At 36.7% G+C, this 22,403-nt stretch overlaps 1 protein-coding gene across 1 annotated transcript; it reads right to left on the bottom strand.

The window, feature by feature from the left end:
• Positions 1-2,658: 2,658 nt before the first annotated feature.
• LPAR4 (lysophosphatidic acid receptor 4) lies at positions 2,659-3,767 on the bottom strand. Its single transcript, XM_037822595.1, is given in 4 exon segments — positions 2,659-3,191; positions 3,194-3,409; positions 3,412-3,482; positions 3,484-3,767. Coding segments are annotated over 4 exon segments (1,104 nt in total).
• Between the last annotated feature and the right edge of the window lie 18,636 nt (positions 3,768-22,403).

The following is a 22,403-nucleotide window of genomic DNA, read 5'->3' as shown; positions in this document are numbered from 1 at the left end:
CATATTTTATTACATTAATAAGCATTTAGAATCCAAGTTGTAATTGCAACTGAAGGCATTGCTTTTGTTTTTAATGTAAAATAAAGTAAATTTCACATTAGTTATACATTACATTTTGTTCATTGTGCATTGTTTGTATTACAAAAGTTTTACAATTAGTAAGTTACGTTAACTATAAAAATTGAAATTACTCAGAAAGGGAAATATGGAAAAGTAAACAAAACTAAACATGGGAATTACACAAAAAAGAAACCAATTATTGATATAGTTTTTGTCAACTTAGTTAACATATTGAATGTTTTGGTGTCATAATCCTAAACTTTAATAATTTTAAGAGCCAACAGCACAAACAAAAGTTCACATATAATTTGTCCTTATAAGATATGGAAAAGAAATACCAAAGAAAACAAAAATAATATTCATAATTTATTACTAATTTGGCCTTACAACATATCCTAATAACTGAACATTAACAACCTTATTTCATGTAACTGAACCTAACAGCTTATGTATTTCATCTATAACCCTTTCTTCATAATACAATTTAATGCATGGTTACTTTAGAACTTTAGATCATGGAGAAATAAGAATGCCTGGTTTGAGAATTAATTTCTATTAATTTTATTGTTTATCATTTTTTCAATTAATTTCTAACCCAGGCACAGATTCACCAGTTTTGAAGTTACATTATGCTCAGAAATTTTTTACTTAAAAATCATAGTATTTTTAAATTTACATATCATTAGAAAGAAAATAAAGGTTAATCGGGGTTTTAAGAATTTATTGTTTGAACATTTATACTATTTTATTGTTTTGGTGTTTTTAATTTTTTTTTTAATCTGTTTTTCTTGGCACAAGTTTGGCAATTTACAAGACACATTGTTCCTGAAAGCTTTACTTAAAAAGTCTAGCACTGGAAATTGCCATATTGTCCCCAACGTTTATAAATGGATTAAAGCACTTTTACGAATATTTTTGCTGCTCTGCAAGGTTAAAATAAAATGTGTGTGAGGTGGTTTTTCTTTTATTTTAATTATTGCTTCTGACCTGGATTCAGATGAAGCATTTTTCAAGCTACACTGTGCGTCAGAAGTTTTATTTACTGATTTTAATATTTAAATTAAATTATCTAGACTTGTGTACTTAAACCTACACTTCATCAAAAAATTTATTAGTTTTCGGGATTTTTGCTGTTTTTGTTGTTTTAGTGAATTTAATTTTTTTCCTTTCTTTTGTAGGTGTTTCAACCTCATTTCCACTTGTGCCTGAACTTGCCAACATTTTAGCAGATTTTAGCTGCACATGATCCAAGGTAACATATGAAGGTTATAGTATTTGTAGGTTTACAGATCCTCAAGAATTGCAAGATCCTTTTTCTTGTTGTTGTTTTGCCTTGTAGGTTTTTTGTTTCATTAATTTTTTTCAATCCCACTCCTGATGTGGGTCACAAATTTAGCATATTTCTGGCTGCATTGTTCCTCGAAATTTCATAGAAATGACATAGTATCTTTAAATGTACAGATCTTCAAGAAATAAATAAAAATATGAATGCCAAGTGTTAAGAATTATTTTTGTTTGGTTTTATAGTTGTTTTGCTTTATTTTTTCAATTAGCTCCCAACCTTAGCACTAATTCACCAACTGTCTGGCTGCATTGTGCTCCAAGATGTTATATGACAGAATTAGTATTAAAGTTACAGATTCCCCCCCTTGGAAAAAAAAAAGATTAATGCAAGTTTTAAGAAAATTTATTTCATTTTATTGTTTAATTTTTTTTATTAATTTTTTTCCATTTGATTCTAATGGGCACAAATCCATCAGCTTTCTGTCTGTGTTGTGCTCCCATATTTTAAAAGAAGAAAAGATATTTTAAGAACCCCATCGAAAGATAAATGAAAGTTTCAAGAAAAAATTTTGTTGTTTTTATAATTCCCATTTTGTGCCTGTCTTGGGCACATATTTTGAAGCTTTCTGGCTTTGAAGTTTCATATGAAAATCCTAATGTAGTATATAAAAAATAATAGTTTTTTTAAAAAAGTTATACTGATTGTGACTGCAAATGTGTCAGATGAATTAATTCTGTTCCTTCCCATGTGGATATATGCAAATGCAATTTCCTTTTCTGTTTTAAAAATAGAACAATTTTTCCAGTTTTTTTAATTGATACATTTCTTATTAATGTTATTCTAAAATATACTCTTGTGATAAAATAAACACAATGACAATTCTAAAAATGAATAGCATATATCAGTAGTAACACAAAAGGTTTTTTTAAAATAATCCCTGAATTTGTTCTGTATTTATAGGTCCAATCCAATTACCAACTATCACTGGAACGGAAATATACTTTTAAGGTTTTAAAGTAATCTCCATATCACTAAAGTCAAGGCCACTGGCTACTTAGTTGTACAATGTGATACAATGAAATTCCAACCCAGCAAAAGAGTTTGGCAATCCCTTCTGGTTGCTGTAATTAGACTTGGCCTATAATTATTGAACAAAACAGCAAATTTACAGAAAATGTTCAAACAAATGTATCTGAGCATTAAGTACATTAATCTATTCTCAGTTATCATTAACTTCAAAACTTTTCTCTTATTTATAGCATAGGAAAAATCATAGGGAAAACAATATCTGGCCTGGAAGATAGTTCTCGTACTTAGAAGGTGGATTCTAGCATTAATTCACCACCATTATTCATTTTTTGATCACTAACTTCCTCTTGAATAGCTGGAAGGGAAGGCTTTGTGGTCAGAGGTGTTTCAGTCTTAAACAGGGACTCCATCTTGATATGGGTATTGATGTAGAAGGACTTCTGAAAGGACTCAAGGGTGAAGTAATAGATGAAAGGGTCAAAGCAACAGTTCAGAGTTGCAAGGCACAAGGTAATTGGGTACATGATCTTTGCAAATCTTCCCAACAAGCAATTGGTAATGGCTTGGGAACGCACCAGTGCATACAAGAAGAGAACAGAGTTGTAGGGCACGAAACACACCACAAAGACTGCCATGTGCACTGTGATCATCTTCAACACTTTTTTCTTGTTGGTCCCAATCTGAGAGAGTGTAGCAGGCTTGCGGAGGGTTCTCAGCACCACAGAAGAGCAAGAAACATTCAATATCAGAGGAACAATGAACCCAACGACTTCGATGAATATGGTGATCTTGGACAGATAGGTCTTCCAGACACGTTGGAGAAGCCCTCAAAGCAGGTGGTGGTTTTATTGTTGACATTAGTAGTAGAGAACAAAGAGGCTGAAATACCACCACTAAGGACCAAGATCCAGACTCCAGCACATACGATGGCCGAATTCCTCCTGGTCCTAATGGTACGAGATCTGAAAGGATAGACAATGGCCAAGAAGCGATCCACGCTAATACAGGTGAGGAAAAGCATGCTCCCATAAATGTGGTGAGGAATGCAGTTCCAGAGATCTTGCAAAGGGTGTCACCAAAAGGCCAGTGGCGGTTGAAGTTATAAATATTTTGAAGGTAAGGTACAGACAAAGAGCATGTCAGAAAGGGCCAAATTGGTGATGAAAATGGCAGTCTCACTTCTCATTTTCATGCGGAAGCAGAAGACAAACAGGGAGGCACTGTTGGTTATCAGACCCAGGATAAATACAACACTGTAAACAGCACCATTCAGATTATACTTGAAGGAATCATCAATAATGCAGGTATTATTGGCAGTAGCATTGCCCAACCTGGGTCTGAGGCTCGAATTTAAATCTTGGAATTGGAAGTCAATGAATCTTCTATCACCCATGGATTTTTTTTCAGGAGACCTGCTGGCTGCAGGGATTCACTACTTTGAAACTAGGGGCTGATGGGAGATGTTTTCCTCCTATGAGAGATAAGATGCAACCAATCATCAAATCTGCTTTCCATGCATTTATTTTTAGGAAGTAAAAGCTATTCTGTCCACCCAGATTGAACGATAATATCACATTCAATTGGTTCAACAAGTGCCTTTTGAGCACCTACCATATATTAAAAAGTAATACAAAGGTGGTTACTGGAGTTGGGAAGACCACACTCAATACTGTAATTGCAATACTGTAGCATTTCATTGAACAGGAATATGATTTGTTACCTGAGATTGCAAGGAAAAAAAATCCCTGATAGCTGAAGAACAATGCCAGTAAATTGGAATTTGTATGGCCCTATTCAACTTTCAAAGTCAAAAGCAATGTTTTACTTAATCTCCACAAGAACCCCAGAAGCTAGGCAATATAGGAATTTTCAACATTTCACAGAAGCTAAACTGCATCTATGTAATTTAGAATTATAGAACGTCAGAATTAGAAGAAGGTGTAAATGGTATAGTCAGAACCAGAATCTAGGCCTTCTGATTTCTAACCAAGGCTTTTTCACACTATTCTAAAGTGTATTGTCTATCCTCCAATATACTGAATCTCATTTCTGAGTACTACTTCTATTGCAGAAGACTAGAAATGGGTATGAGACTTCCATTTCTGACTAAATCCTGAGGTAAATTGTTGATTCACTTTTTCTTCTAAAACATGAACTCAGATGTCAGAGATCCCTCTGTTAAAAGCCTCTAGCTGAAAGATGTTTCATTGCATTAAGTTGCCTTTCTAGACAGATAATTCAATAAAAATCTCAGCATTTCTCCCCCCTGCAGTTCACAGTCTCCTTTCCTTTTCCTAGCTTTTCTCATGCTACAGCCAAAGTTTACTTACTTCTCATGCCTTTTGCAACTAAAATGATCTGGTCAATGTAACCTTCTCTGGCCAAATGAAAATGAATTGTTGAAAAGTGGATTTGACATGAACATCCATACCTATACCCCACTGTGCACTTCTGGTCTTGCCAGTAACATGCCCTTTGCCTACCATCACTTGAACATGTGGCTGTCATTGACTTAATAGTCTTTGTTTGGTTGTCTTGGCCAGCATTGCTCAAAGGTGCATGGAGCAATCTTACCAACTTTCTCCTAGGTCAACTGCCATTCGACAGGACTGTTTGTCCTATAAATACACTAAGGTTGAACAAACTGCTGAATGAATTCTTTTGAGTGAGAAGGATATGGAAGAAAAGTGGTCTTGTCTATGACATATCCAGGAATAGGTTTTCCACATAAGTATATTCTAAAATGTGAAAGGCATTTCTCTGAAATGATACCCTCTTATGTCACTCTTCTTTTAACTCCAAGGAAACTGGTCAAAGGGCCTCTGTTTATAACAGGGAGGGAAGTGATGGGAGAGCACGCCAGAGATACAAAGGCCTAAAGTCACTTCAACCAGTGTTTGGCTTGAGAAAAAAAACTATTTGTCTTCAGAAAAAAGCATTCACCTCACTACAATGCCTAGAGGGAGAGATGATCTTGGGGAATATGAGATTCAAAGCAAAGGTTGTCAATTTTAATAGACAATGTTTTAGAGTTAAAACTGGAAACTTGCTACCCCTGTATTCTCGTTCAACAAATCTTTACAGAATGCCTTCCCTACGCTAACACTGCACTAAGATCATATTCCTTCTTAGCCATTTCATCACGTAGGCCCAAGTCTCTTTTGCCAGAAGCAAACTTGAAGTGCAAAAGCAGGGTATAGTAGGAACTTTGACCAACAAAGGTCCAGGACAGCATAAGCCAGAAGAGGAAGAAATAAAAACTGGGGAGAGGAGGGGAAATGGGGAAAGATATTGGAAAGAAAGTAGCAGAGAATGAAAAACTGAAGAGTTGAGAGAAAGGGGAGGAGAAGAGAAGGTAAAGTAAAAGAGGACCTTAATAAGTAAAGGTCAATGCTGCCATCTAATTGCTATCAGGGCTTCTGGAAGCATTTTCCATTCACAACTGCTCCTATCTCATTCTCTCTACCTTGGCTTCCTCTCACTCATTCCAGATTTATCAGACAGAAGAACAGTATATAATCACTGCATTTAATGTCACTGAAGAAGATCAGTAGAAACAGGAAAGAGCCTCGGAAAATATCCATCAAAATATTCATACCTCACTGGGGAGCTGTAAACCAAAGTTTTTGAAGCTTTTTTTTTTTAACCAATGAAGAAGAAAAATGAGAATGACAAACTTCTCAACTGCTGAAAGCACTTTATATACTACTTTTAATTACGACCACCACTCATTACCCATCATCATTCACATTAAAAAAATTTTTCAATTTGAAAAAAATCAAGATGGTTGAAGAAATGTCACCCTAACTTAATTATACAATCTAAAAGAAATTATGGGACTGCAAGACCCCTAACATTAAAGCCAGGCTTCATTCACCATAATCTGATTGCACCTACCTCTACAATAGGTACTCTGCCAATAAGTTTATGTATTTAGAAAATGCTTTCATAATAAGAAGACTTTCACATCTACCTGGAATCCCAACATGGTTAGCTTCATCCCAGTTGTGACTCCCTTACAAATCATATTTCTAGCTCACTGGCTTTGTATTATTTTGTACTTCTCAAGATGGTGTGTTTCAAATGAGTGAATTTTGTCTCCCCAATTTGCCATTCAGTTTATATCTCCCAGAACATATATGCTAACCACAGCAGGCAGTCTGCAAATGCCTGTCACTTCTGCTATGCTCTTTGAGTAATCAAATCCTGTGGGAGAAAAAGGACCACAGACAAGAAAGCATTACTGTCTCTTCTCAATCCTTAAGAGAGAGCATGGGAAAACTGCCACTATGGCCCTATTCATGGCCCTATTCATAACTCTCCTCTCCCTTGTTAAAACACAGAGTACCTTTGCTGTCTAGCAGTGGGGGTATGGTCTGGGACTTACACAGCATTGGAAGCAAGGAGTTCTATTTCTGATTCAGTCACTGGTTCCACTCTGTAACTTGGCTATACTGTTTCTCTTCCCTGTATAAACATTGCCTCTGAGCCTCAAGGCTCACAGGATAGAGGGATTTGAACAGGGCCTGTGGGGTAGCTTTAGTAGCTTGCCAGTATTCAGACCTTCCAAAACACAAAGAAACATCATAGCAGTGGTGTTTCTCTTCTCCCTCCACACAAACTGGAAATGTATATCTCAGTTTTTCTGGAAAACCCTGAGCTTTATATTAGCAACATATTTTTCTCCTTATGCCGTGTATTCCCTTATACCTCAGAGAACATCCCTTGAATTTCAACCTTAAGTAGACATGTTTACTCAAAACAATCCGGGAGGGTGCCCCAAAGGACTATTCTCCATGAGCTATGGTAAAAATCAGAGAACAACTTGTCCCTTAAGCTGATTCTGAAGGAGAATCAATGATATTCAATAAACAGTGTCTCCTTTCTGACTGGCCCATGGAATGGGCTTTTAGCCATGATATGATGACTAAAAGAAACCACTACATTTTCCTAAATGGCTAACATATTGTGCACTGAATGGAGGCATGTGGTCAACACTTATGCTTCATATGAGATGAAGAAGGCAAAAAATAGGTTGTTGCAGTTAATTACATCTTCCACTGTTAGCAGCATTAACTATTGTCTTGTGAAGATCCTATAGCCAATTATTCCAACTATTAATCACTCAGAGGATTCAAAGTGTTGGTAGATGTATTTTCATTAACTATGGGCAGGAAGTAGGACACCTGGAGGTTGACCAAAAAGAAAATCTGACCCTCCATGAATTTTTAGCTTTGACCTACACATATGGAGCCAATGGACAGTTTATAATAGTGTTCAACAATATTTTTCCTCTGTTTTTTCAATTTCTAATGATAATGAAATATATATCATGTTTGGAGTCTTTTGGGGGTTCCAGGAGGAATTAGTTAGCCTGTGGGGCCTATATGGATGAGATACCTAGATCCCTTCACTTCACTAAGTGTTAATCTTTCAAATGATACATTGAAAACAGAGCTCTAACTTTTGGCATATGCCCAGTAGCCTAAAATGGCTGACTTGCTTTTGCTCTCTGCAAAAGACAGCCTAGAGTTTAGGATAACAAAACATTTAAGACAAAATATATTCAACTTGTCTTGCTTTGCTTGCTTTTTAATGGGCTTGAGTCAGGTCAGAGTGCTTCTGATCCTCAGATCATTTCCTCTTTCTTTACAGTAGTTTATGAAACTTGACACAATAGATTTCAGAGGAAGCTGAAATCTATTATGTCCCTGACTATAAATACCTAACTGAAGCAAACCGAAAAATACACAAATGTTGAAAAATACAACTCAGAACCAACCCCTTGGAGCAATAGAGAATATGTCCCAGATTATGGTTCCTCAGATGAGTGGCCTCTAAGAGATAAGACACCATAAGAAATGTTCTAGGCCAGATCACAGCCACAATTCAAAATCATATCCAAAATTCCAAATAATGTTTGTATCTTTCATAATAGTTTTCAAAACACAATCTAGCTTTATGACTTTCCATATGGAGGAAACATCAGCTAAACATTTCACTCCATAATAGAACCAGGAAATTGATCTGTATCAGGTCTAATCTCAAGCAAGCCTCACAGTGCGTCATATATTTTAGATTGATAAGCCTCATTTACTTTTGAAGCAAGAAATTTCTTTTTAATAGCAACTTCTCCAAATTGAATCTCCTTTGCCCTGAGATTATTAAGGCTGATTTGTGCCCGCTGTTTTATTTGAGGAAATCAGCAAATTAACACAAACCCTAATCCTATTAGCTCATATTCTCAGTGATTTACCTAACTTTTGCTTCTTTTCACCAAAAGATGCTCATCTCCCACTAACCCTACCTTCACCTGATGTCAAATTCAATTCTGCAAAAATAATGTCATCTTGTGCTCAACACAATAGAGCCAAGGATTTCATCAGCCCTATTCAAAGTAGATTTTACCAACAATTGGTTATAGAGTAGGACAACTGCAGAAAACTGCTTAACATAATATTATGAAATAGTCCAGGGTCATGAGACTCAATATGTCATCTCAGCAGAAGTCCCAGACATGTTGGGGAAATTTTTTGTTGTTTATAAAAGCTCATTTCCAAATTCAGCAAGGCTCATACGTGTCAACAAGGAATTATGCTTTATTCCACATATTGCTAACATATTTGAGCATGCAAATTGATGATCTATTTGTACACAAATTCATCTGATACACTTGGACACTGATCCTGATAATACAAATAAAAATTATGACTTCCATTTCTAAAGGTATATATACCAATAGCACAGAAGCTTTGGGTCAAAGAATCAGTATTCGTCTACACCAAAATTGCCTGGATTACAATAAATGATTACAACTCCTCAATCCATTCTGGATATCGGGGTCATATAATCTGTAATCATTTTGAAGTATTGGTAACAAAAATTTGGAAAAATGAAGCTAAGAATTTGCTGAGACTCACCACGTAAGTTGAAACCAAATTCTTGCACTGATTTTATCTGATAATTGGGTAATCACTGAACTTTCTAGAGGTAATGTGGTTAGGGATTTCCTCCAATGGATGCTGTGAGGTAGAATTAGTCACAGTAGTACGTTACAGAGAGCTTTTCAATAAAATGTATGCCAAGATCATAAGGTAGAAAAAATCATATGATGTAAATCAGAGGAAATGAGAGCTAACATATTTAATAATGGTATCTAAATAGTTTGGATTCATCATTATAGAGTTGCAGATAACATTTTCTTTTCCAAACCTGTCACTGCGTGTGCCATGTATTATTAGTGGCATTGAATGAAACATAAGGTCCCTGAGCCTGTGTAACCTATAATCATTTATGGATAACTAGTGACAAATAGGCATAAAAATACTTCTTCCATATTCATAAGGTACATACATTACATACATTAAAAATTGAACAAAGGAGACTTATTTTTTGACCCGAAGTTACATTGGTTCTATGTTTTTCTCTTTTCTTTTCTTTTCTTTTCTTTTTCACTGACAACAACTGTTATTGACAGGAACCTTGGTAGAGGAAGAGAAAAGACTGCAACAACAGGTAAGGACCGCCACCACCTTGTCGCTAACCTGCAAACCCACCCCAGCCTGTTTCCTTCCCCTACTGAATTATAATTATATGAGCACTCTAATAATCACTGCAGCCTTCGCCAGTATGTCCAGACATCCAAACTAGTGTCTGTATAGCATCTCAAATCACAAGAAATCACAACATCTTAAAGTCACAACTGCACAAACACTTACAATGGAATTCTTACAAGTAGCATCTGCATGTTGGACCTACTTGTTGCAATTCTTTTGACGGTAAAGTAGAACCATCTGTTAGTAGCAAACTTATGTTATTGTCACAACTCACTCTCTTCTGACAAGAGTGGCCAAACAAAGCAGACTGCTAAACAATACTCCAAGTCTCCTAAACATGATGTTTCTCTACTCTAAAAGTACCAAAATAAATAACATAAAATTATCAGACTATTTAAAATACATTATTTAATATTAAGAAGAGTTGATTTTTACATTCCTCCAGAGAATAAAAAAATGGATGTCCTCTGGAATGAAATAAATATTATTTTATTGAGTTTTCTTTAAGGAAGACAGAAAATTAACATTTCTTTATTTTATACTTTTCAAATTTGATACCGATTATACAGAAAACTTTTTATTTGTAATCCAATAAACTTGGAAATGCAAATACCCAGAATTTTTCATATCTGGCATTTATTCAATAGAGTCACATGCACCCTTATCGCTGAGTGTGAGCAAGTCATAGTCCCTCTCTGGATCTTTGTTTCTCTTCTTCCACCTTTGGCCTGGATAATAGTATCCTTTAATTGGTGCCAGGACAGTGACTCCACTAGCTGTTGTTTCCCTGAGTTGTTTTCACCTGTTCCCATTAGCCGCTGCAAAACAAACTTTAAATCCCCTTAAGTCTGAGATGAGGAGCATTAATTTTCATTAGGCCCAATGAATGATTGCTTGATTTATTTGAATATCAGAAGAAAATATTGTTAATTAGTGCCAGAAGCTGAGTCACTGAGAGCAGGAGGCCATTTATATCCTAGAGGCCTTCTTAATGCCCTCATTTTCCTCATTCCTCTGTCCTTATGTCCACATCAGGAGCCACATTAGCTCTAATTGTTGAGATCTCAATCCTTGACCTTTCCTACCTGTTTTCCCATCACCTTTCCCCTTAACATATGAGGTTATCATCATACTTCAGAACATAACCATGTAAAACTGGAAGACTATTTAGCAGACTCATTGTTTGCTAACCAATTACTTATCTACTAAAAGTGAGGGCTGGATACCCAGTGGTGTGTGGCTGCTATCAGCTTTCAATTCTCAACATGAATATTCACAATACATTACAGTTTTTTTTCCCTCCCCTTTAGGAAGGCCAAAAGCATACTTTAGGTGATGACCACAAACACAGACAAAGACAACTGCAAAATTAGGCCCTAACCAAACCACAGAAACGGCAATAATTCTCACTGCATTTTTCCCTCAAAGGGATTGAATAGATTAAGCTTTATCTAAACTTGGCCTGAATGTTGCTATGAGGCATCTCCCCAAGTCCTCTAACTTTCAGAGAGTATGCTTTCTGAAAGACTGGTCTGATTGCTCCAATAGGGCTTTCATTTGCATCTCTGACTGGCAGGAGATGCTTCAGAATGTAGATGCCAATAAGTTACTCAGCTGAACTCATTCTTCTTAACAGGAGTACAACTTTTCATCTGTGACAAGTCAAGAAATTTATAATTTATATTTACAGGGTATGTTGTCTGGGAATTTTGTTTTGAAAAATAAACATGTTTCAAAGCCACTGGATTAATTTGGAGCTTAAAATTATTTTGTTGTCTTCATGTTATTCAAGGTAAAAGAAAGATGATGTAATTTGATAAGGCAGCACAGTGAATAACTCCACCAAGCTCTTAAATGTTCTAATCTTTGGAGTTGTCTGGTCTTTTCCCACACTGAAATGATGATAAATTAGATTGCTATATTTCTTAAAATAAACTACTGAAATACAATATTTATCAATTCTACAAGATGTTTTCACTGAGAATCTTAAAATATTCAGGATTTAACAAAAAGAAAATTTTAAAAGATGTTACATTACTGCATTTGAATAGCAAACAGAAATTAATTTCACATATAATAGCATGTTCAATTTATGCCTGAATTAGTTTTTTCATTCAAAACATGTTTCTTCCTTTATGGTCAAGTTAATGAATATTTCAATATAGCAAATATCACATTCTCCATAAATCAACCAAGCAGCAAAGCATGTCGTGTATAATTTTACTAGAAGAAACCTCATCGTAATACAGGTCAACTCACAACTACCAAAGAAATATAAAGCTATTTAAAAGAGTTTCTAAATTGCTCTACCCTGTGATTTAAAATGAGCTCTTTAGGTCAGTTGTGCTTACATCAAACAACAGCCTGAAAATCCTGTATCTGGTCCACAGAAAAAATGGGTATTGCTAAAACAACAGAAATTCCTGTTCTTCTTTCTTTTTGCAATTCAACACGATGAACCTTTTTTAGCTGTTAATAGTTGAACTTCTTTCCCCAAACACTCAAAGCGTCAGTGCTTCCATTGATGTTTGTACACAGTCCCCCACCCCCAAACCCCAAATCAAATCTTTCTCAAAGAAACTTACCTCAAGAAGAGTGTGCTAGATGAGAGAGTGTGCTCATGCCTGCAGACAGTTAGCTAGTAAACATGTAAACGGGCAACTCACACTTTGGAAGTGCATATATTTATCCATTTTTTTTTTCTTTTACAGGGAAAGGTTAGCCCAGCCCAAAGTAGCAGACTCTGGGCTGCTGCAGGCTTCTTATCGAAGAACCGCTCATTCTGAAAATGTGAGCCTATTACATTTATCACTTTCCCTTTGTTAAGGACTGGCCCTCTAAGAATGCCGTAGCCTGCATTGCCTTAAGAAAACAGGACATAAGAAAGGGCCCAAAGTCCGGTCTGGAGCCAAGGGACCGGGGGATCTCTTGGGGGTCTCAATAGGAAATGCTTTTCACTGGATAAGGAGGCATTATTAGAAGCTGAGATCCCGCCCAATCCCCTGTGCTTCATGGTTCCCTGAGTCACCAATCCACTGGACTGAAGAAATTTTTACTTAAAGAGCATTGCCCAGGAAAAGCAGTTTCCACAGTCAAGAATTAACAACATAAGTGCCACGTGACAATATAAAAACTGTCTTTTCCGACCATTAATCAACAGAGAAAGCCTGTGTGCTGCCTTTGCTGCAGGACTGCTACCCCCTTACAATTCTAATGAGGGGGAGGAGACAAACTCCAAACCAGGGGGAGTGTTTCCATTATGAGCAATACATGTTTGCTCCAACTTGCTTAAAATAATCACAGTAACAATATTAATAATAAGTAGGAAGCAGGGAAAGGACAAAAATTAAAAGTTACCATAAATACATTCTTACTATACTATGCAAAATCAGAACTTCCCACAACTACAAAAAAAAAATAAAATTATATACCATACTCACTTAAGCCAGTGAAGTGCCCTCGGATGAAGATGGGCTGGTGTCCCAGAGCTCTAACACAACATCTTCAATGGACCAGGGAGTACTCTTGTGGTAAAAGGAGGGTCTACACACCTATTAAATAAGCTGCCGGGTCAGTTGTTTAAATACCATGAAAAGTTCAGAGGTTTCTAAAAATCAAAATAATTAGTACAGAAGCAAATATGTTTATATATGTTTTATAATGGGGAGTTATCTTCATTAGTATACCTCTCCCCACCTGGGCAAGTTCTTTTCCTATAAGTGATTGCCTTGGTCACCCACATTGCTTTATTCCTTCCCATGTCTTTCTCCTTCCCTCCCTCTCTCTGAACTGACTTTGTCTTAGAAATTCACGTCCATCTGTAACTTAATTTCTAGCCCTTCTCCTCCACCAGACCCCCTCTCTTCTCCCCTCTACTTCCACCCACCACTGAAGCCACAGCCAACAGCAGCCTATCCCCCTTCCCTGGAATAAAACTCTCTGACAAGGGATAAGATGCTTTCATTCTCTGGGCAGAGCCATGCCTCTGGAGAACTGCAGGATCCTCTGCCTGCTTTAACACTTTAGTCTGCCTAATTAAACTGCCTCCCAAATAGGACCGGCTTCACATTTCTTTATTCTACCTCTTTTTTTCAACTCTATTTGTGGTTGTTTTCACAGTCAAGGCCAGCAAACAAGTCAGTGTGAAGCTGATACTATCTTATTACTTTTCACTGACTCTGAAAGGCACTTTTTCTGTCATTCCTACTCTGCTCCCCCTTATCACCCCCCAGTCTCTGCTCTTTGTGTTCTTCTCTCCACTTACCTTAGGTTTGTCTATTTCTGTCAGTTGCTGACATTGGCTATGTTTTCCACAAGTGGTCTTTCTCCTAACCTGTGCCTGGAGCAGCTTCTCTGGGCATTTACCAATCCACCAGGGAAATATACAGCCACTGCCTACAGAACCTCACAGTCTGGCTCAGAATACAAAGTCACAAGGAATGGTGAGATACCAGAAGCATATCGTGAAGGGTACTAAAATGGTTACATGGAGAGTAAATTTGGTAATAGCTCAAAAGATGGAGATGAAGTCCCATGGATAGGGGACATTGGCTAGCAGGGCTTTCCAGAGGAGGTGGGATGGAGCTGGACCTTGATGGATGATTAGGGTTTAAATAAGCCAAGAAAGAAGGGGATAGCTTTCCAGATGGCCAGAAAAGAGTAGTCAAATGAAGAAGATATGAAATGGGAGGTGAAAAGGTAAAGGAGGTTGGCTTGTGAAAATAACAGGTTAGGGAGAAGGGCTTTCTACACAGCAACTCAGTGAACTATAGGTTGACTATATATGAAGTCAATTTAGAGTGATGACAATTGTCTGTCTGTATGACCAATTGTCGTTTGGACCAAAGAGGCTGTCTTTCTGGATTAAAATTCTTCAGTTCTTCATTCATGACTTCATTTTTAGACAAGTAAGTAGCTTTGAGAATAATCTCAAAGGAAACCACTCCTGAACAGGTTTTTTTCCATCTTACTAGGTCACATTCCATTCTAGCATAACTCTTATCCTCTATACCTGAGAACCAGACTTATTGCCCCACTTTCAGATCCTAGAATACGATATGATTCATCACACTACAGCATTTCCACATACTGTTTCCTCTGCCTATAACAGTCTTTCCCCTTCCCCTGAATTCCCATGCAACAAATTAATTACATTTTTAGTTTTTTTTTTTCATAAATTGTTTATATAAAGAAGCTGTAGATTTTAATAAAAAATCATGGAGAAAGCACAGAATACCATTGTATCCTCTCTCTCTCACACACACACATTTCCCTATTATTAATTCTTGGCATTAGTGTGGTAACAGTTACAATTGATGAAACAACATTATGATAATTATACTATTATCTACACTACAATGATTACATTGGTTTAATTGTTCTGTGTTATATTTCTATGATTTTAAAAATGTTTAATCTGGTAACATGCATACAACTTAAATTTCCCCTTTAACCACATTCAAATATGCAGTTCAGTAATGTTAATTACATTCATAATGTTGGGCTACCATTACCATCATCCATTACCAAAAACTTTTCCAACACCCCTAACAGAAACTCAGTACCAATTAAGCATTATCTTGCTATTCCTTACTTGATCCTGGACCCTGGTAAACTGTATTGTAGATTCTGGCACTATGAGTTTGCTTATTCTAAATATTTCATGTCAGTAAGATCATACAGTATTTGTCCTTTGTGTCTGGCTTATTTAACTAAACATGATGTCTTCAGGTTTCATCCATGTTGTCACATGTATCAGAACTTCATTCCTTTTTAGGGCTGATAATATTCCATTGTGTATACACACCACATTTTGTATATTCATTCATCTGTTGATGGACTCTTGGGTTGCTTCCATCTTTTGGCAATTGTGAATAATGCCTCCATGAACAATGGCATGAAAATATTTGTTCAAGTTCCTACTTTCAATTATTTAAGGTATATACCTAGACATGGAATTGCTGGGTCATATGCTAATTTTTGATGATTTTCTGAGGAACCACCAAGATATTTTCCACAGCAGCTGCACCATTTACATTCCCACCAACAATGAATGAGTCTTCCCATTTCTCCACATCCTCTCCAAAATGTGATATATATATATATTTGTAAGAGTAGCCATTCTGTTTTCGGAAGATGGTGGATTAGGAGAGACAGGGCAAAAGAAATGTCTCTGTGAAAAATATTAGATAAAAGTCAGAAAATGATCCAGAGCACCAGTTCCAGTGAGGCACCAGCTGGACAAGGTCTGCTAGATCCGCAGTGACTGTGCACTTGGTGAAACCAGTAGTCTGCGGTCTGAAACAAGTGAGTGAGCCTGCTGGAGAACTAACAGCCATGAGCAGTCTAGGGAAACCAGGGGCTGGCATTTGGAGTTGGATTAGTTTTAAAAACCCAAAAGGGGCTGCAGATCCTGCAGCAAGAGACACACAGTGAAGCGCAGTGGAGCTGCTTCCCAACAACCCATGGGCATGCCCCAATATTTGGCATAGATGATAGCCATTTGCATACCCACAACTAATTGTCTTAGAACTAGGAAGGTGGAGGTCATCAAAAAAGGAGAAAATAACCATGCCCCATAAAGCCATCTTCCCAGTGGGCTGGGAACACTCCTCCCAGTGCCACAGCTCAGAGCTGTGCCACACAACCAAGCATGGTGGGAAGTGTTTCCAGCAACATGCACTCACATCCCAATAGTTGGCATGGATGATAGCCTTTCACACATCTGCAGCTAATTGTCCCACAGCTGGGAAGGCTGAGGTGTGTGGAAAAGGGGGAAATAACACGCCCCATACAGCCATCTTTCAGTGTGCTGGGAACACCCCTACATGGCCCTGCAGCCCAGAACTTCCCTTGGGGGGCTGCACTTACTCATGACATAGAACAGTCTTCCCTCAGCAGAGGCCCTAGGAGGGCATGGCTTGGAAGAGGGACCCACAAGGAAGTCCCAGGGACCATAAACCAATACCAGGGACTTGTGGGTGAGCAGCAGAGACAAACTGTGGTGAGTCTGAACTGAAGGGTTAGACACCTGCAACAGCTTTAAAGCTCTAGGAACACCTGGGAGATTTGATTATTAAAGCCACCTTCCCTTCCTAACAACTCAGACACACCATCCACATTCAGGATGGGCAGCACCAACTACACACAGAAACTTGGTGCACCAATTGGACCCCCACAAGATTCAGACCCCCACTTACCATAAAGACAAAATTGGGGACATCTGGCTTGAGGGGAATAGCTGGCTCACAGATGCCACCTGCTGGTTAGTTAGAGAAAGTGTACTCCACCAAGCTGTAGATCTGACAAACTAGTGATAATACTTCTAACAAGCCTACATATCCTAAAAGAATGCTATGAAGTTAAGAAAATGCCAAAGAGGGCCAAAAACAGTAGAATATTTTAAAGAATATGAAGAAACCAGATGATATGGATAACCCAACCCAAACACTCAAATCAAAAGATCAGAGGAGACACAGTACTTGGAACAATTAATCAAAGAACTAAAGACAAACAATGAGAGCATGGCACAGGATATACAGGACATGAAAAAGGCCCTGGAAGAACAAAAAGAAGAAATTGCAAGAGTAAATAAAAAATAGATGCTCTTATGGAGATAAAAGAAACTGTTGAACAAATTAAAAAGTTTCTGGATACTCACATTACTAGATTAGAGCAAGCTGGACAGTGAATCAACTACCTCAAAGAGGACAGAATGGGAAGTGAAAGAACAAAAGAAAGAATGGGAAAAAAATGAAGAAATCAAAATGGACCTCAGGGATATGATGGACAATATAAAATGTCAAATATAAGAGTAATTGGTGTTCCAGAAGGGGAAGAGAAGGGTAAAGGTCTAGGAAGAATATTCAAAGAAATTGTTGGGGAAAACTTCTCAAACCTCTTAAACAACATAAATACACAAATCATAAATTCTCAGTGAACTCCAAACAGAATAAATCAAAATAAACCCACTCTGAGACATATTTTGATCATGTTGTCAAATACTGAAGAGAAGTAGCAAGTTCTGAAAGAAGCAAGAGAAAAGCAATTCACCACTTACAAAGGAAACTGCAAAAGACTAAGTAGTGACTACTCAGCAGCCACCATGGAGTCTAGAAGGCAGTGGCAGGACATATTCAAAATTCTGAAAGAGAAAAAGTGCCAACCAAGAATTCTTTATCCAACAATCTCTCCTTCCAATCTGAGGGAGAGCTTAAATGTTTCACAGACAAACAAATTCTGAGAGAATTTGCTAACAAGGGGACCTGCCCTACTTGAGATACTAAAGGGAAACCTACAGACAGAGAATAAAAGAAAGGAGAGAGAGGCATGGAGAAAGATTCAGTACTAAAGAGACTCAGTATGGATATGTTAAAGAGCATTAAGAGAGAGGGAAAAGTATATCTGACAAACATAAACCAAAGGATAGGATGGCTGAATTCAAGAAATGCCTTCATAGTAATAACATTGAATGTAAATGGATTGAACTCTGCAATTAAAAGACATAGATAGGCAGAATGGATCAAAAAATAGGAACCATCAATATGTTGCATAAAAGAGGACTCATCTTAGACACAGGGACACAAAGAAATTGAAAGTGAAAGGGGTGGAGAAAAATATTTCATGCAAGCTACAGCCAAAAGAAAGCAGGAGTAGCAAAATCAATCTCTGATAAAATAGACTTTAAAATGCAAGGATGTTATGAGAGACAAACAAGGCCACTACATACTAATAAAGGGGACAATTCAACAAGAAGAAAATAATGATAATAAATTTTTATGCACCCAATCAAGGTGCCCCAAAATATATGTGACAACATTGGCAAAACTAAAGGAAGCAATAGATGCTCCCACAATTATTGTGGGAGACTGCGACACATCACTCTCTCCTATAGATAGATCAACCAGACAGAAGACCAATAAGGAAACTGAATACCTAAACAAGCTGATAAATGAATTTGAATTAACAGACATATATAGAACATTACATCCCAAATCACCAGGATACACATTCTTCTCTGCAGCTCATGGAACTTTCTCCAGAATAGATAATATCCTGGGACATAAAACAAGCCTCAGTAAATTTGAAAAAAATTGAAATTATTCAAAGCACATTCTCTGATCACAATGGAATACAATTAAAGTCAATAACCATCAGAGACTTAGAAAATTCAAAAATACCTGGAGGTTAAACAACACACTCATAAACAATCAGTGGGTTAAAGAAGAAATAGCAAGAGAAATTGCTAAATATATAGAGGTGAATGAAAATTAGAACACAACACATCAAAACTTATGGGATGCAGCAAAAGTGGTACTGCAGGGGGAATTTATAATGCTAAATACATACATTAAAAAGAAAGAAAGAGCTAAAAGCAAAGAACTAATGGAGTGACTGATGAAGCTAGGAAATGAACAGCAAACTAATCCTAAACCAAGTAGAAGAAAAGAAATAACAAGATTAAAGTAGAAATAAGTGACATACAGAACAAAAAAAGAGAGAGAGAGAGAATAAATAACACCAAAAGTTGGTTCTTTGAGAAGATCAATAAGATTGACAAACCCCTAGCTAGACTGACAAAATCAAAAGAGAGAAGAGCCAAATAAAAAAAAAAATAATGAATGAGAGAGGCAACATTACTGAAGATCCTGAAGACATTAAAAATAAAATTATAATAGGACCAGTAAAGAAATAGAAAACCTTAACCAACCAATCACAAGCAAAAAGATCCAATCAGTCATCAAAAAGCTTCCCACAAATAAATGCCCAGAGCCAGATGGCTTCACAGGGGAATTCTAACAAACTTTCCAAAAAGAACTGACACCAATCTTACTTAAACTCTTTCCAAACATCAAAGAAGATGGAACACTACCTAATACATTTTATGAAGCTAACATCAATCTAATACCAAAACTAGGCAAAATGCTACAAGAAAGGAAAACTGCAGGCCAATCACCCTAATGAATATATATGGAAAAATTCTCAACAAAGTACTTGCAAATCAAATCCAAAGACACATTAAAAAAAATCTTACACCATGACCAAGTGGTGTTCATTCCAGTCATGCAAGGATGGATCAACATAAAATTAATCAATGTATTACAACACGTTAAAAAATTAAAGAAAAAAATCAAATGATCATCTCAATAGATGCTGAAAAATCATTCAACAAAATCCAACATCCCTTCTTGATAAAAGCACTTCAAAAGGTAGGAATTGAAGGAAACTTCCTCAATATGATAAAGAGCATATATGAAAAACCCACAGCCAGCATAGTACTCAATGGCAAGAGACTGAAAGCCTTCCCACTAAGATAAGGAATGAGACAAGGTTGCCAGCTGTCACCACTGTTTTTCAACATTGTGCTAGAAGTTCTAGCCAGGGAAACCTGGCAAAACAAGAAATAAAAGGCATCCAAATCAAAAAGGAAGAAGTAAAATTGTCATTGTTTGCAGATGATATGATCTTATATCTGGAAAACCCTGAGAAATCAACAACACAGCAACTAGAGATAATAAACAAAGTTAGCAAAGTAGTGGGATACAAGATTAATGCACATAAGTCAGTAATGTTCTATACACTAGAAATGACCAAAGTGAAGAGACACTCAAGAAAAAGATACCATTTTCAATAGCAGCTATAAAAATCAAGTACATAGGAATAATCTTATCCAAAGATGTAAAAGACCTGTACAAAGAAAACTACATAACTCTACTAAAAGAAATAGAAAGGGACCTTAAAGATGGAAAAATATTTCATGTTCACAGATAGGAATGCTAAATGTCATTAAGATGTCAATTCTACCCAAACTCATCTACAGATTCAATGCAATCCTTATCAAAATTCCAACATCCTACTTCATAGACCTGGAAAAGCTAGTTATCAAATTTATTTGGAAATGGAAGATGACTCAAATTGTCAAAAACACTAAAAAAGAAAAACAAAGTGGGAGTACTTACACTCCCTGACTTTGAAGCTTATTATAAAGCCACAAAAGTCAAAACAGCATGGTACTGGCACAAAGATAGACCTACTGATCAATGGAATTGAATTGAGGATTCAGAGATAGACCCCCGATTTATGGTCAGCTGAACTTTGATAAGGCCTCCAAAGCCACTGACTGGGACATAACAGTCTTTTCAACCAATGGGTCTGGGAAAGTTGGATATCCGTATCCAAAAGAATGAAAGAGGACCCCTACCTCGCACCCCTACACAAAATTAACTCAAAATGGGTTAAAGACCTCAACATAAGAGACAGTACCATAAAACTCCTAGAAGATAATGTAGGGAAACATCTTCAAGACCTTCTATTAGGCAGTCACTTCCTAGACCTTAGACCCAAAGTAAAAACAACAACAACAAAATAGATAAATGGGAACTCCACAACTTAGAATATTCTGTACCTCAAAGGAATTTTTCAAAAAAGTGAAGAGGCAGCCAACTTAATGGGAAAAAATTTTGGAAACCATGTATCTGATAAAAGACTGATATCTTGCACATATGAAGAAATTCTACAACTCAATGACAATAGTATAGACAACCCAATTATAAAATGGACAAAAGATGAAAAGACAGTTCTCTGAAGAGGAAATGCAGATGGCCAAAAAAACACATGAAAAATAAAAAGTTCAGCTTCACTAGCTATTAAAGAGATGCAAATTAAGACCACAATGAAATACGGCTGCCATTAAACAAACGGGTGACTACAAATGCTGGAGAGGATGTGGAGAAATTGGAACTCTTATTCGTTGTTGGTGGGACTGTATAATGGTTCAGCCACTCTGGAAGACATTCTGACAGTTTCTTAGAAAACTGGATACAGAGTTACCCTTTGATCCAGCAATCACACTTCTCGGCATATACCCAGAAGGTATGAAAGCATCTGCATGCCAATGTTCATAGCAGCAATATTCACAATTGCCAAGAGATGGAAACAACCCAAATGGCGGTTCAACAAATGAGTGGATACATAATATGTGGTATATACATATGATGGAACACTATGTGGCAGTAAGAAGGAACAATGTCGTGAAACATGACAACATGGATGAACTTTGAAGACATAATGTTGAGCAAAATAAGTCAGGCACAAAAAGAGAAATATTATATGCTACCACTAATGTGTATATTGAAAAATGTAAAATAAATGGTTTATAATGTAGAATGTAGGAGACCTAGTGATAGCAATTAGTGAAGGGGGAATGATAATCTAAAAAGAACAGATATGTTATCGTGGGTAAATTTAACATTCTGGGAATGCCCAGGAATGACTATGTTTGTCAATTTTTGGTGGGTATGGTAGCAACAAGTTCACAGAAATGTTGTTATCTTAGGTTGTCTTTCTTATTCCTTTGCTGTGTTATAGTCTGTATATTTTCTTGGGGTAGAGTAGGAACATGTTGGAAGTAATGGAGTTATTTTAGGTTAGGTGTCTTTTTCTTATTCCCTTGTTTTGGCTTGTTTGAAATGTTT

Source organism: Choloepus didactylus, chromosome X (assembly GCF_015220235.1).
Source record: "Choloepus didactylus isolate mChoDid1 chromosome X, mChoDid1.pri, whole genome shotgun sequence".
Lineage (NCBI taxonomy): Eukaryota > Metazoa > Chordata > Mammalia > Pilosa > Megalonychidae > Choloepus > Choloepus didactylus.
This window is presented reverse-complemented; position numbering and strand designations above follow the sequence as displayed.